Source organism: Bactrocera tryoni, chromosome 4, assembly GCF_016617805.1.
Source record: "Bactrocera tryoni isolate S06 chromosome 4, CSIRO_BtryS06_freeze2, whole genome shotgun sequence".
Classification (NCBI taxonomy): Eukaryota; Metazoa; Arthropoda; class Insecta; order Diptera; family Tephritidae; genus Bactrocera; species Bactrocera tryoni.
In genome coordinates, this window is record NC_052502.1 from 13,986,924 (window position 1) to 14,004,136 (window position 17,213).

Sequence of the window (17,213 nt, forward strand, 5' to 3'; positions counted from 1 at the left end):
TACTCCTTTATTAAATGAATATTCTTTATTTTTACATTCAAATAAAAATATATATGATACAATAAATGCGTATATTTGTATATAAACATACCTTCACATATACGTATATAGTACACATATGTTATTATATACATTACTGATTCTAAATATAATATTTTGTGCATATTTAACATATAACTATAAACTCTATAAACATACGCCACAATTATAAATATATAATGGCGTTAAAATATACATACACACATATAGAATAATTTTTTAAGCTTCTCAAAAGCCATAATTATATACTATATACATATTTACTGGTATATAAAAAAACACTTAAGGTGTAAATATATGGATTTTGCACTTAAACACTGCGTTCGTCGGTTGATTTACAAAAAATATATATTTCAAGTATACATATATACCAGATAACAGTAAATTTTTAATTTTTGAAGTAAATATGTGTTTTACTCTTTTTTAGATTTTTTTTTTAAGTGGCGTTCAGTTGATTTGAAAGCGCTTTGACGTCACTAAACTTAATTTCCTTTAAATAATATTAATTAATTTACATTTTAAGATATAAAAAATATTTTATAAAATATTTTTAAATTTCTTGCATATAATTTACAATTAACAAATATTTTCCATAACCCAGAAAATAAACGAAATTATTGCGGCATGCAAATAACAAAAAAAATCGTTACGAAAAAAGTCGCTAAAAAATTTCAATTCAACTGAAAATTCTTCTGTTTCCCTTCTGACAATAAAAGAAAAACAAAGAAATTAACACACGAACACATAATAACAAAAAATATTAGAAATAAGTATTTATATATATGATCTAACGGTTACTAAGTCTGCATTAGATTAAGTTAAATGAATATTGAAAGTGAATGCGGAAGGATTTTTCGCCAAACGCACAAAATGGCCACCAATGGAGTTGAAATTGTTTTCTTGCTTTTGTTGTCGCTTCAGAAAATCTTCGCTAAACTCGGCGTGCGTCTGAAGGGATTCCATGAACTCGATGAGAGACTGCCCAGGCGACTTTTCGGCGATGTGGTCTTGAAGCGTGGTTTCGGTTTCGTTGTTGTGCCAGTTGGGCTGGATGAACCGGACGAAACGCCGGATGAGCTGGCTGCAGAGAGCGTGGAAATCGAGCCTTTCGATGACAGTGGCTATGAAATTGAAAAAAATATATAAAAATCATTAAATAAAAATAAAAAAATGTCACTAAAAAACAATCAAAAATATATATTTCTTTAATTCCTCACCTTCAGATAATTTCTATCCATTGGCGTTATGACTTTCAGCTCCAACGTGCTGCCACATGACTGTATTAAGCGCACCACCTGTTGATGTGAATACCATTTCACATCGATGCCGGCGATTTCCACTATAAAATCACCCTCCTTAATGCCGCCCAACTGTTTTTTTTATAAATGAGAACCATAAATAAAGATCATTCCGTTTAAAAATCTTGAATAACAACAACTCACATCAGCCAGCGAGTTGATTTCGACATGCGCTATAATGACCGGCGCATCGCCACGCACATGAAAGCCGAAGCTCTCCACATCCTCTTTATATTGACTGCAGCCAACTTCGTGGCCCTCGTTTGGTGTCGGACAATGACAGCGATAGTGTGTGTGCGCGCTCTCATGATATATCGACGAGCCTTTTTGCAGGCGTACACAGCGTGGCGCAGTCCAGTGGCGACGTGCTGAGAAAATTGCAATGGGTCCAAGGCGTTTGAAAGGGTCCTCCACTTTATATGATGTGAAATCCGGGCCGGTTAGGGAGAGTGTGAATTTAGAACAGGCTGTAGAGTGGAGATAGAAACAATTTATAGAAAATTGTAATCTTTTTCTTAATTTTAATTTAAATTTTGTATACATATTTATATATGTAGTTTTTATCAGGTTTAAATTATTTTTTAAGGTTTCTGAGGCAACCGTTTTTCTTACCTTCTGTTACCGCATCTATCACGTGAAAATCATCTTGAATATCGTTTTGTGGCGCCTCTTCCAGAAATTTTTCGTACTCGTCTTGTGTTTTGTAGTGGGCTTCTTTAAGCACCTGCGTCAGACTTAGTTTGTTCTGGAAGAAGAAGGAGACACAAATTATTATAAGACAAATGTTTAATTACACTCTCAAAAGCAAATAATTCTCCTCTCGAAATGAACCTTTTGCATCAGAAAATAATAATGCTTTTTATAGAAAATAATATTAAACATAACCAAAGGAAAGTTTGGGCTAAGATATATAGCAAAAACTTTATATAAAAACCTTACAGACGGTAGATATCAACAATTGTTTTAAACTCATGGTCGCTTACTTTTTCGCTTAAACCACATATTTGAAAGCTGCACATATTTAATGCATTAAAAATATGGAACAAGGCCATATCCAAACCATAACCTTGACTAGGATTAGTTTAGCACTAGTGCCACCAAGCATTCAGTGAGGCTTGAGTAATCAAAAGTAGTAAAAAGTTGCATTATGCGAGTTGTCTAAAGAAAAAGTGCTTGGAAATCACCGTGTTGGCATCAAAGAGATAGTAAAGGTTCTCAATAGCTCTCATGGACCGACTTAACACATTTTGTTTAATGTATTGGGAATGATGCGTGTCGATGCTGGACTCGTGCCAAAAGTTCTGAATTTTGTTTTGCAAAAACGACAATGAGTACATATCGCAAAACAGATACTTGACAACGGAGATGAAGGGCAATCCCAGGGGAAGCTTACAAGTAAATAAAAAATTGAATTATGTGTTAGTATGATTGCATTGTTCTCTATTTTGAAGGCGATTATAAATTATATTTTGAAAATAAAAAAAAATTGTATTAAAATACTTGTACGTAAAAATGTATTATTTTTGTCAGTCCGGATCAAATTTGGTCAGATGGTATGTATCTTAGAATGCTCGTATTAAGAAAATTCGATAGACTTTGAGGAAGATTGAAATAAAATCTCGAATTGGTTTCGAAAAGACCAGTATTATTACCATCAATTGACAAATATTGAGATCGTAGTGGGTATATCGGTCCATGGCTTACCATAAATAATCGATAGAACAGTTGGGCTTTAGAAAGCTATAACTATAAGTATGGCATATATTAAATATTATGTTACAAAAGCTCATAACACTAACTGATTGTGTTAAGAAATTAAGCCTTAACGCAAAGTTAAAGAGAGAACAGTGTTTTAACGACTCAATAAGATTTAAAGAGTTCTAAAGCTTTTTAATAAAATTTTTTTGCTCTTAGCAATACCGCTTTTCTGTAAGGGAATCATACACATAAAGATGAGATTAAGTTTTAAAAGAGAATCCTAGTCTATTAATTTCTTTCTCCAGCGTTTCTTGTAGAAAAAGAACAGATTGGGGAACATACCACCCCAATCTTTGAACGCATTTTTCTTAGAATGATGTTTTTCAAAACAGTTTCCATTCTCAAAGGAAGAGCTTTGAAGATATCTATGTAGTTCCAATTTGGAGTAACACTTTCCATTCTCTATCACGTTATTGAAGCTGTTTTTTGAAATCTTCCTATTTTTTTTAAGAAAAACTGTCGAAAAAAAGCCAAATTTTATAATTTTTTCTCAAACCGCCGCCATTTTGTCAAATTTCCAAAAAAAAAAGCTTCCTTAGCGCGAAAACGACTTTTCTACAGATGATTAATCTTTTTAAAATTTTTGTTTTATTTTTTGCATTTATAAATTTAAAAAAATATCGAAAAAATTAGTGATTTTTCGGAGGGTCACGCAGAGGCGATCCTTAAATTTTTTTCTATTTTGAAAAATTCGAAACAGTTAAAAATAGTTGTATGCAAATTGTTTTTGTTTTTTTTAGCCAAGTCGTAATTTCGTGAAACCTTCTCCGAAAATATTCTAGATTAATATTTTTTTTTGGTTGGAGGTTGCTAGGAGGGTTAAAATCGTGGGTATACTCAAATGTCAAATTTTTGAGAACCCTCTCTTCTCGAGCTACTAATTTTAGAATTTATTAACTTTTTCTTAATTTTTCATAGAATATTATAATGTAAATGAATAACTAATAAAAAATGGGTAATAAAATATTAACTGCCTTTTTTACGACACTTTAGAAATTACCTGAAACTCATGCTTTTAGACCAGAACACCTCCTTAAGTGAAAAGGAAACAAAGTGAAGTTCTAATTCACACTTTAATTTTGATCGCCTCATGAAATATTTCAAGAATAATGTATTTTCATAAAATAACGCTGAATTGAATTCAAAATCTTTGATTTGCGGCAAAATAATCAAATCAGCGCATCTAAATAAATTCTGCAGCGAAGCGCATTCTTTATTGAAGATTTATAATTTCTCACATATAATCAAGGCCGACTATAAATTAGACTTTACAACAGCATATATCAATAAATTACTAGCGCTACTACAAACATGGTAAGGCACACCATGCCGAACGCCAAGCGGTGGGCGTTTTGTGGTGTGCCATCAACAGACAAGCCGTGTTGTTGTGATTACCTAATGTCAAGTGTCAACAATGCTGAATGGCAGCACTTTATGAATTGAAAGCAAGCGCGGCAGCAATTAGCGGCATACCACACACTTCATTTTATATTGCTACCAACGTATGTATATATACACTTACATACAAACATATGTATTTATGTATGTAAATAGCTTACTTAGACTCACCTTCAAAAATCTGCACATGCGCTGCAGGCGTTGCGTTTCTTCATGACTAGCCAGCGCCTCCTTGAGATGGGCGCGTTTCAGCGCCGTCGCGCTCGCCGCATCCTCCTCGCTCTCGTCAAAGGCAGCGGCGGCGGCGCGTAACGCCTCCCGCGCATTGCCGATAAATGACTCGTTGGCGGTGCCGCCATGCGATGTGGCCTGACTCTTCTTGGTGCTGAGCGATGTCTTGTCGGCGGCCACGTCAACGCTGCACGCCTCGTAGTGGTGGGCCAGAGCTGCACAAATAAGCGCGGCGTAAGCGTAAGTAAGTGTTGGAATAAAAGAAAAACACATAAGTAAACAAGGTGACGAACGATTAGTAAAGCTTATGATTATGATTATTGCTGAAATGTGCAGTGCGGCATGAACACGTGCGCAATAAATTTGTAAGCGCATATGTATGTGTGTGTGAGCACAAGGCAAGCCAGTCGCATTCCAAGCGCGCCACAGCATAACGCGACATTCTCAGCTGCAAATATTGCGCGCGTCAAGTGCAACAACAACAGCAACAACACCAAGCCAATTGCTTACCTTTGTAGAACTCAGCTTTGAGCGGCACCAGACCGGCCCAGCACTCCGGCAAGTATGTGTGTGTGTCATTCATCTGTATGTTTTTGTGCATTTCATTGTATTCGAGCGTCAATTGCGCCGCTTCGCCTGCCAGGTCTTTGAACAACTGTGCGGAGAGAAAAGCGTAAAAATAGTATAAATGTAATGACAATATTCTAGCGGCAACTGCGTAGAATAACTAGTGACATAATCAGTCGCTGCTATCGGCGACGCTTTGCATTAGCATATCCACTTACATGACTGGACTCGGTGAGGCCGAGCGCTTCGATCTGCAGCTGCAACTTCTCGAAAAGACATTCGCGCGCCTGTGATAGCATCAGCGAGACGAGCACGTCGAGCACCTGCGGTTTCAGGTCCATGGAGGGCGCGTTGGTGAATGTGTCGTAGATGTGTCGAAATATGCCGGCGGCGCGCAGAAAGCTGTCCACTGCCGCATCCAAACCCTTTTCGGTGGTGCGATCATGTCGTGCGCCGATTTGTGTGTAGATGGCGCCCAAATTGAAGAGCGTGCAGGCCTTCTCGAAGGCAATGGTGCGCTGACAGGAGGGTACACCTGTGTTTTGAGAGAGCAGAAAAGTGAGTTTATAAGTATTAACCTCTCACTAATATGATCTCAATCAATTAGCAGCTTGCTAAATTTACATAAACACAGTTCGAAGCTATAATAACCTTCAAACTCCTTACAAAAGCTTAATTTTGTCCTGTTCGATCTGTCAATTTGTATAACAGCTATATACTATAGTAATTCAATTCGCAAAGCCATGCCAAATTTCGGTAAGATATCTTGTCAAATGAAAACGCTTTCTATATAAGCACTTGATTCCGTTCAGGTTGTATGGCAGCTTTATGGTATAGTGCTCTGATAACAACCATTCCGACATCTGAGTACTTTCTTAAGGAAAAGAGAAAATTTTCAGATAGATATCTCAAAAACTAAGTGACCAGTTTGGGTATATACAGACAGATAGACCGACGGACACGGCTAAATCAACTCAGTTCGTCCAGCAGAGTCTCCGACATTTCCATCTGTGCGTTACAAAATTCGTGACACACTTAGTACACCCTATCAGGTTATAAAAATGGGCATTGTCCATATTTAATCCAAATATTGTGTCATGGAATTGAAAAGGAATCATCAACTAAGAACTGCTCCAACCTGGTTGAACGATTGATTATAGATTTTACTGTCAAGAACTGCTGAGATTGAAGCAAAAAATCGAAAAAGTGGCCAGCACTGATCAACAGAAAGGGCTTCGTCTTCCATCAGGACAACGCTAGACCACACACATCTTTGATGACTCGGAAAAAACTGAGAGAGCTTGCGGGCGAAGTTTTTTTGCATCCACCATATAGCCCTAATCTTGCACCATCGGACTACCATTTGTTTTGCTCAATGCAGCACGCCTCGTAATAGAGTAAAGTTGGCTTTAAGAGAAGCCTGTGAAAATTACTTGTCGCAGTTTTTCGCCGAGAAACCAGAAAATGTCTCTACCGAAAAAGTGGTCGGCCAAACTGATACATATTCGGTTCATTAAATTTTATTATAAATATAAAAAAAAATAAGTTGAAGTTTGCTTAGAAATACGAAAAGACTTTTTCGACTATCCTATTTTTCATTGGCATTCCATTATACAGTGTTATCTTCTAAAAATTGACGCTTGTGTTGAAAGTTTTAAATTCATTATTCAACAGGTCTACATGTGCATCGGTTTATCAGAAAACTGGACCCGAAATCCCTTCCTTCTAAATGGAGCCTTAGCTCGGCTCATAAAGATATTGAAATAAAACTTAGCACAAATAGTGTCTGGTGGTGATCACTTATTTAATAATGGTCGACCATAAATTTCCAAGTCTCGATATACCGAATATGTAGACTTATAACTGAAAATATGGGTAATTTATAAGATAATTTACTGAAATCTGATAATAATTTGATCAGGTAACGAATATTAATAATATCGGTTTTGTACTCCCTCAAGCGCCTTTTTTTTTTTTAATTTCCGATCTTGTCTTCATACCAAATATGTATAACGATAAATACGTGAGATATTTAGACGTAATTGAGTGGACATTTTTAAGTGACCATATTTTGCTTCATCATTAGAATTAATGTAGTTGACCCAGACCTTGGTTTGGCTGCCATAATTTTACATAATTTTAAGTTTTTGTGCATCCTCTCTACTCTTGAGTGATTATTTTAAAATAGCACTAACAGAAAGTGGTACCGACTAGGAAGTGCGTCTATTTCGAACCTCAACTCATACATGGAATTTTTATTAAAGACTCTGACACCAAAAATTATATCCATCCCTTCATCCACCTCTTCGATTGGCCCGAACGCATTCCTTCCTTTGTTTATATTAAATTTGTGCAGACTACTCGAAATATTTTTCTCACATTACCATTTAATAATTTCGAAGAGCATTTTTCCATATTCACTTCAACCCGAAAATAGCACTTCCTTACTTATTTATATTTTATTTATTTTTTCCCAAAAATTTTCCGAACACTTTATAAAAATTTTAAATTACTCACCGGTTAGCGAATCGTACCACTCAAAGTAAACGCCCAAATTCCGATCTGGCGGAAAGAATCTCCGTTCCACATAGTACAACAAATTGTAGTAACGGAAGAGCAGTGCCACGCCTTGCGCATCGCGTGATGGTGTTCTGGACGCCTATAGAATGCAAGTAAAAGAAATACAATATTTTACACAACCGAGTTCGTTGCTTAAGTCTTTTGATTGATATATTGTATTTATATCGCCACTTAAAATGCAAAATAACGGAACATAAAAAAATTCTAAATTGAGTGTTTTACTGCTTACGATTCACTACATCATATTACATATTATTATGAAACATATTATAAACTTTTAAGTTTCCGATATCAGATATAACCAATATATGTATAACCTATATATAACCGTTATATAACCAATGTATAACCAATATATAACCATTATATAACCAATATATAACCAATATGTAACCAATATATAACCACTATATAACCAACATATAACCACTATATAACCAAAACTCAATTTTTAATTCAATATGCATGGTTTCTATTATATCGCTTTTCCTTCACTTCTTAACTTATGAAAAGTGCGGTTACGTTATTTTACATTTTAGTTGACGATATATAGGCTAAATAATTTACCTGTCTGGTGTCTGTGATGTCGGCGATGGCATCCACGTACAAAGATGGCTCCTCACTATAATGTTCCAATATTAAGTCGGAGAATGGTTCCATAAAACTGATTTCTTTTGTTTCCTTCAAGCCAAGTGGTATCATTGGCATAAAATTTTCATGACTGTAAATGAAATAAATAACGGGAAAATATTGCATTATTTAGCGCAAGAATTTGTGGGTCTATAAGAACTAAAAGGAACGATAAAAAAAATCAGAAAATATATATTTTTTTTTTGAGGCATATAACAGCCTTTATCCGAAGCTTCTTTTTCGACAGCCGCTTTGTGAGAATTTTTATTCACTCTTTTTTAATTCTTTTATTTTTTTTTTAAATTTTTTTGTATTTTTATTTTACTTTATAGCAATCAAGTGCCATTTGGCACTCTGACCCCAATCGCCTGCAGCTATTTGGGCCAACGACACAGTCTATACAAATTTCGCCGGCTGCGGATGTTCTGAGGCGCATTAGCGCAAGAAAAAAAGCAACAACAGGCGCAAAGCTTTAATGCCATAAGACGAAGCATAATGCGACTGTAATCCGCGAGATTTTCTCTCGCAGCGGCTGGCAATTTTGTGAGTACAATGGCGAGCTCAAATCGAAGTGCGGTTTTACGTTGTTGCTTTCTGCGCGCAATTACTACTAGTATATATATTTATATATGTCCCTAGCTGTCTCTGCCGTGACACGCTTTTTATCAACTACTCAGCCGATAATACAAAATATCATCAACATTATTTTCAAAGCAATGATTTGCCGAATTTCCAAGCGAAGCTGTCCTACTCCACATACGAACATTCGCGCAGGCGAATTGTATTAAATATATAAGTATATGAGTGTGTGACAGCTCCCAATTGTCACAATATCTCATTTGTTCTTTTTTCTATAAGAGACCGCATTCTTTATTTTGTATGGAGCGCTCTTTCTTTGCTGTGAAGAATCTTCATTAATTGGCTTATATTGGCAGTGGTGACACAAAGCCCAGTGAAGCGGTGTATTCGCACCTATTGGGCTAAGGCACACCTCTTTTGTTGTAATATTTTCTGTTGTTGTCAGATTTTAAGCTGCTGTTTTGATGAAGTTGTGATTAATAACGGTGACAGCTGACATACATCCAGCGAGCGAACGAAGGAGAACACACCTTGAAATTGCGAAGCATTGATTTGTTTATGGCGATAATTAAGAAAGATACACCTACAAGGCAAAAATGGATACCACAAAACTTTTTTTTTTATAATGCCAATAATTCTTTGTGTTATCAATAATTTCAACTAACAGAACCAATTTCATTTTAGGGTCACCCAACATATTTTCGCATTACAGCGTCTCTTTGACACTAATCTCGTGAAAACATTTGGATGAAACTTTGACAGTATTTTTTAAGGTTAGTAGCACTCTAATACATATATAGAATTGTTTTGTCTATGGCGATCTCTAGATTGGGCTTACGGCTTTTGCAGCGTTTCTATGATAGCGCTCAAGATGGTAACGAATCCATGAGTTTTGATGTGAAAATTTGCTTTCAAAAGAGTCGTGTATAAATTTGATAGCTACCAAATAAAATTGATTAGAGGGATATAGAGTTCTTGAAGGGACATAAGTCACTAAGAATTTTTTTTTTTAATCTCTGATGCTAACTTCAATGCCCTAGCTAACTTAACAAAGCAGCATTGCGCTCTATTTTTCAGTACACGTGAAACCGTTTCGTGGGATAATTTCCTAAACATCGCATATACTGGAAAAGGAAGCGAAGTCTATGGGTCTGGTTGTGAACGAGAGCAAGACGAAAAAATCTTCTGTCATCAAACAAACAGCCTTGGCACTCGCTACTGGGCTGACTGTTGACAGTCATAACTTCGAGGTCGTAGATAATTTCATCTATCTTGGAACCAGCGTTGACACCAACCACAACGTCAACCTCGAAATCCACGGAGAATAACTCTTGCCAATGGGTGCTACTTCGGTCTGAGTAGACAATTTATAAGTAAAGTTCTCGACGAACAAAGACCAAACTCTACAGGTCACTCATCATCCCCGTCCTGCTATATGGTGCAGAGTTATGGACGATGACAACATCTGATGAGTTGGCGAAAGGTTCTGAAAGAATGAGCTACGACGACACTGACATAGTTTAGCGAATTAAGAGACACTGGCTGGGTCAAGTCGTCCAAATAGATGAAAACACTGCAGTTCTGGGAGTATTCGACGCAGTACTTGCACGGGGAAGCAGCGGAAGACCTCCACTCCGTTGGAAGACCAGGTGGAAAAGGCTTGAAATTTCCAATTGGTGCCACGTTGCGAAAAGAAGAAACGACTGGTGGTTGGTGTTAACTCAGCTATAATCGCATAAGCGGTATCTACGCCAATTAAGAACAAGAACCATTCCACCATGCAGTTGTAGATCTCGACTGTTAGAAAACTCTCTTGCCTTTCATGACTCGGCGAATTCCGCTAGGGCGAAACATGTGTGTGGTTCTATTCCGTTAGGAATACCTGAGTACCGACAAAGATAAGCAAATGAATGTCAAAACGAAACAGTTACGGACGAAAACATAAAGAAAAATTAAAAAAAAAATTTATGTTAAATAATTATAAAATTAAGTTGACCGAGATAACTGATATTCCAGAGATATGAAAGAAATAACTTGAACAAATCGATCATGAAAACTTGAGTATGCCAAAGCTCTGTGCAAAGTGTCTAGTTAATGATTCACAGTAGTTTTTGAAGCTATTCAGTCATTACACACATTAGATGATAATAAAGAAAAAAGTATCAAGAGCGACTACTTGTATTATACAGAGGTATGTAGTGCAGGTCGCCTCCAATTTGGTGCATCCTGGGTAACGCTAAATGACATGGCTTTCAACTCCTGACTACTATACAGAATTATTGGATCATTAGCACGAGGAAATCGCGGTGAAGAACAATATTTGAAAGCTAAATTGTATCTATTGGGCTTTGAATTACTTTCGGATCTACTATATTTTGGAACTGAGAGCTTTTTCCTATACTTAGACCCAGAAAGAATGTTATGAGAATTTAGCTCCAATAAATAAGTAAACACCGAGATTGAGGTCTGTTTTGAACGCTATAATTGGTGTATTGTTCTCATGTGTTGACTGCCAAAAACGATTTTTGAGGAATTATTTGAGATTATTTCAAAAACGTTACGCGTTTAGCCTGCATTAACCTCCCTGTTTCTTACTCAACGTAAATTGTAGCCCATTATATCACACTCAGTTAAACATATTTCATATTAGATAAGATCAAGTTGTGTTTGAGTGCCAACCAAGTTTAAATGCAATAACGGCAAGTCAAAACAAACAATAATTTAACCACTTGTGTGGCAAAAATATTTTCTTACGCTACCTTATTGGCCGTCGATACCGATTCTGTAATGCGCTTAATGATTGTTATTTGATTGTATAGTAATAAGAGAGGGGAAAATAAATGCATTGAACAATTAAGAAAAAAAATTAAAAAATGCCGTAATTTAAATGCGAAAACATTATCGACAAATGAATTTAGAAAATGTGGAAAAAAATAATTTCACGAGCTGCAAAGTATTTATGAGTATAATTATAATTGCAAATGTGCGATTGTTGTTACAATATGATTAGTAAATACAGTTGTTGCTGTAATGGCTGTTAAATAATCACAACTGCAACGCCAAGCTACTGCAAATACAACAAAAGCAATAACTTGAAGCTGCTGTAAGTATGAGCGAAGGAAAAAAAAAAAATAAAAAATAAAAACAACAAAAAATAAAAAATAAAAAGTAAAAAAAAAAAATAAAGAAACAGTTGGAAAAATTATTTTAAAAATTTTTAACACAAAAACAAGAAATGAAAGGAAAAAAAATGTTAGAAAAATTTTAAACACTAGCGCGTGTCAAGCGGTTCGCCGCAAGTCAAGCATGTAATTACAACAATAATAATAACTAACATTTAAAAATAATAACAACAAAAGTAGACAGACAGCGCGCCTTAGCCATTAAGGCGCTACGCAACGAACGCCCAAAAGCACGAAAAACTTTTGTAAATTTCTGCCAAGAAAAAACGCCAAATGCCGACAAGCTCGCTGAAAAGCCTACGAAACACGCAAGCTTCGCGCACTTTACGGTTAAGCGTTAAAAATTAGATAAACAAAAATGTGGAAAATGCAAGAAGAAAACGATAAAAAATTCCTCATTAAAAAAGATATGTATGTGAGAGATCAAGCAGATTAAAAGAAAACAATGCAGAAAGATAACGGAAATTAATTTTCATGCTGCAGACTGTAGCGATTTGCTCGCAAGCGATTAGATATTTGCTCGAAAGTAATTAAACATGAGATTTTGAATTTTTGTTTTCGCTTGCAAGCAATTTTTTGAGTATTTTCCAACTATTTTGATTACATTTTTTAATTTGCTTGAAAATAAACTTAGAAAAATGCATTAAATGTTACATATTGAACCTCAATAAAACAAGATAAAACTTTAACTTCGGCTGCATCGAAGCTAATATACCCTTCACAGGTGTATTTGTTTTAGTAAATATGTGTCCAGGTGTATGGAAGCTGTAGTTGACCGATCTGAACAATTTCTTCGGAGATTACATCAGGTTCAGGATATAAATATTGGTGGTAAAAATTATATATATAAAAATTTTAACGTTTTTACAACAACAATAATAACTTTTAAACTATAAATTGGTATAAATTTTTGTATAAGATCGAAACACTCAAAACTTGAAATGCCAAACAATACTGTCGACTAAGATGTAAATATTATATAATATACATATTTGCTTGAAATTTTTCCTCACTCGTCTGTTTTACAGAATATTGCCGTAAAAAGATTGATTATATTCAGAATGAAGATTTTGTGTATGCGTTATTCCACTGGAACAAAAAAAAAATTACATTTTTACCTTCAAATATGTCTCAATAATACTAAAAGCCAAAAGAAAAAATGGAAGGAACTTCGCGAGTATATTAAAAAATAAACCCCTGGGGACTTGGGTATAAAATAGTAATGAAAAAACTCGGCGCGCGGGCAAATCCGTCTGACTTAACCGCTGCCAAAATGGATCAGATCATGTACGCACTCTTCCCCACACACGAAAAAAGGGCTAGTGAGCCAGAACATACTCCAAGATTTACGCAAATCCCCTAGTTTACCCGCGAAGAGCCGCAACTATCCGCAGGCAAGCTCAAGGCCAACAAAAATCCTGAAAATAATCGCAGCAGAGAGACCGGCAGTACTATTGAATATGTACAACGCCTGCCTCGAAGCCGAAATACTCCCTGAATCCTGGAAAAAGCAACGGCTGGTATTAAAACTCGAAATGGCAGACAAATCGTACTTAATTGCCTACGCGGACGACATTGCAGCAGTAATTACAGCACGAGCCATAAAAGAAGCACGAGGAAAGCTCACACAACCTCTAGCCCGCTACGAAAAAAACAGAGCTACTATTGCTAACAAATAAGCACTACCTATGTAGGTATAAGACTGGGCCCCAGACTAACTTTCTGGATACAAATCGAGTATGCCGCAGGAAAAGCCGCGAAGATCACTTCACAACTGAGCAGACTAATGGCTAACATAGGAGGCCACAGCCAAGAAAGAGAAGACGACAAGCAGCGTCCTATTATCGGAGCTGTGATCTGGGCAGATGTGCTCAAAAAGGAAAACCAACGTAAGGTAGTGCCCAGAGTGCACCGCACCGCAGGCCTCAGCCAATCGAACTAGTAACAAAAACAAGTAGGAAGATATAAAAATGTTGTTTGTACAATAACTTTATGTTAACACTTGAAAATCAGTGAATAAAATTTTTTTGGGTTTTTAGTTAAGAAACGCTTTCCACCAGAAATTGTGTTAGCTAGTAAGGAGATAAGAAACAAAGCTATAGACATTTCTAAAAAATTCGTTATTGACTGTAATAGCTTAATAAAAAAAAACTCAACCTCTTCTCACTTCTGACGCTCGTTATTCTAATCATAAGCCTTTATTGGCATAAAAAAAATATATAACTAAATATAAAATATAAAGATTGCAAAGTTTTTCTATTTGTTGACTGGAAAAGTCTTTTATTAGTTTTGAACAAGCACTAAGTCCACCGACATTGCGGCTTTTTATGATAATTATAAATATACAATACATATAATAAAATATTCTTAAGCTATAAATATATAAAAATAGGAAAATATCATAAACAAGCCTCCGATTCTATTAAGAGCCGCACTTATAGTAGTATTAATATGTATATTTATGCAGCTGTGCCGGTTTGCCGGTATTTGTTCCCTACAAACACATAAGTAAAGAGAGAAATTTCTCGCAAATATTTAAATTCGGCATCCAATAACAAAAAAACAGCAGAAAACACTTGTTATAATCAGCAACAACACAAATATTAGCAGGCGCAATGAGAAAAAATATATATTAGGGTGGGTCAAAAAAAATCAGATAGTGAAATTTTAATTTTTTTGTTTTATAATAAGCAGTAGCAATACAAATATTAGCGGGTACAATGAAAAATATATACATATACATTAGGATGTGTCAAAAAAACGAGTAGTGAGGTTTTAATTTTTCTAACTGATAATAAGAAAAAAATAAAAAAACTGTAAGGCGGAGGACCTTCCAGTAACAATAAAGAGCGCACACTTAGAGACTTAGAGATACTTTATTAGAAGCGTCTATGAACCTATGGTTCAGAGTACAAAGCAAAAAAATATTAGATATTTTTACTCAACCTAATACATATGTATTTATATGATATTAAATAGCAACGGTTGGCAGCTATTTGGGAGTTCCGCTTGGTTGAGTTAAAACGCGCTTGACCAGAAATTACGACGCAAATGAGCAAAATGCAAACGCAAATGTACATACATACTTAGAGGAGACTGTGAAAAGTGTAGTCATATACATACATATATGTGTGCGTATGAATATACTTGTAGTTTTGAATGCATTAGTATACAACTCTGTGACAGCAACTAATTGCTGGCGTATAATTTTGTCATAAGTTCTTATAAGTCGAGCTGATAAACAATTTTAGTTTATAAAATGATTTAGTAATTTTTTGAGTATAATTTTTCTTTACTTGGGCTACTGAAAATTGTTGTAAAATTTAGTATACAAAAGTTATTGTCTAAGATTGCTAAATCTGACGTCAGAATATTTTCAATTAAAAAGTACAGTGCGTATGAGTGACTTTCTTAACCTGTTGGGTTTTTCATGTAAATATTAATGCAGAGAATATTGACAGGTCTCTAAGACCCTATTAATTTAAATATCGAAAAAAGTTAATGAATTTTTAATAGTTAAGCGTTGAGTATTCAGAGCTTAACCATATAAAAAAATATTTGGTGTTCAAGTATTATCCATGGAATATATGGCTCCATTATCCGATTTTCTTTGATAAAAACAAGGAAAACTATTGATTTATGCATATCTTTTAAATAAATTTTTGTTATAGTTTGATTGAATATTCTATCACTCAAAAATAATTAACTTAGGTATTTCCCCGTTTTTTTCAATGTGTATATAACTGTAATAAATAAAAGATAGTGAATAATGACTTTGTTTTAATGATAATTGCAACAATTTAGTGCAATTGAAATAACAACAAAAGCAATATTAACATTTTAAGCGAGCAATAATGAAATAAATTGGTGGAATTAGAGCAATTATATAAAATATTTGCAAAACTCGTGAAGTATTTCCTATTGTTTTTGTTATTAAGCGAATATATTAGTAAATAGAACCCGATAACATATTAAATCAAGTGTTAGATATATAAATTCATTTATATTCATATTTGATATCAATTTTAATGAAAAAATTTATCAACATTAAAAAATATATATATTTAAAGAACATATATTTTATTTTGTTTATTTTAATTAAAACAAGTAAGGAAGGGCTAAGTTCGGGTGTCACCGAACATTTTATACTCTCGCATGGTAAAGTGATAATCGAGATTTCATAATACGTCATTTACAAATTTTTCAAATACCGTATTTTTGTAAAGTTTTATTCCGCTATCATCATTGGTTCCTAATGTTTATACTCGTATTATACAGAGAAGGCATCAGATGGAATTCAAAATAGCTTTATGTTGGAAGAAGGCGTGGTTGTGAACCGATTTCACCCATATTTCGTACATATGTATATTTCATTTTGTTTACTTTAGTTTAAAAAAAAAACAATATTTTTTTATTTAAAACTTTTTTTACCTAAAGAAAAAATTATATTTTAATTTATTCTAAGAATGCAATTTTATGAAAGTTCAAAAAAATTTAAAAAGAAATAATATTAAAAAATTTATGTACTTAAAAAATATTTAAAGAATATGTATTTTATTTTGTTCATTTGAATTCAAAAATTTATCTCTTTTTTTAAAAAAATTTTTATTTATAAAAAACAGTTTTTCTTTCAACTTTTTTATTTCAAAAAAAAAAAATATATTAAAAATTTATGTACTTCCAAAAAATATTTAAAGAATATGTATTTTATTTTGTTCATTTGAATTAAAACTATTTATCTCTTTTTTTAAACCAAAATTTTTATTTATAAAAAACAGTTTTTCTTTCAACTTTTTTTTATTTCAAGAACAAAAAAATTTTTTTAATTTATTCTAAGAGTTAAAATGGAATTTTTATAAAAGTTGCAAAAAAATATTAGAAAAAGACTAATAAATATTAAAAATTTATTTAATGTGCATAAATAGTAATAATAAAAAAAAATAACATAAAA

General features: G+C 34.1%; 1 protein-coding gene across 2 annotated transcripts in view; it reads right to left on the reverse strand.

Annotated features, from left to right (window-relative positions):
- Positions 1–939: 939 nt before the first annotated feature.
- The window catches only part of LOC120776201 (rhophilin-2), a 126,366-nt gene continuing 110,092 nt past the window's right edge, over positions 940–17,213 (reverse strand). For both annotated transcript variants that reach the window (XM_040106834.1, XM_040106835.1), the window contains 9 exons: positions 8,439–8,592; positions 7,809–7,950; positions 5,510–5,826; positions 5,235–5,379; positions 4,665–4,939; positions 1,950–2,082; positions 1,482–1,804; positions 1,257–1,409; positions 940–1,160 (listed from right to left, as the gene is read on the reverse strand). In XM_040106834.1, the coding sequence (XP_039962768.1) occupies positions 957–1,160; positions 1,257–1,409; positions 1,482–1,804; positions 1,950–2,082; positions 4,665–4,939; positions 5,235–5,379; positions 5,510–5,826; positions 7,809–7,950; positions 8,439–8,592 (1,846 nt within the window). In that variant the 3' untranslated portion in view covers positions 940–956. The remainder of the gene's footprint in view (positions 1,161–1,256; positions 1,410–1,481; positions 1,805–1,949; positions 2,083–4,664; positions 4,940–5,234; positions 5,380–5,509; positions 5,827–7,808; positions 7,951–8,438; positions 8,593–17,213) is intronic.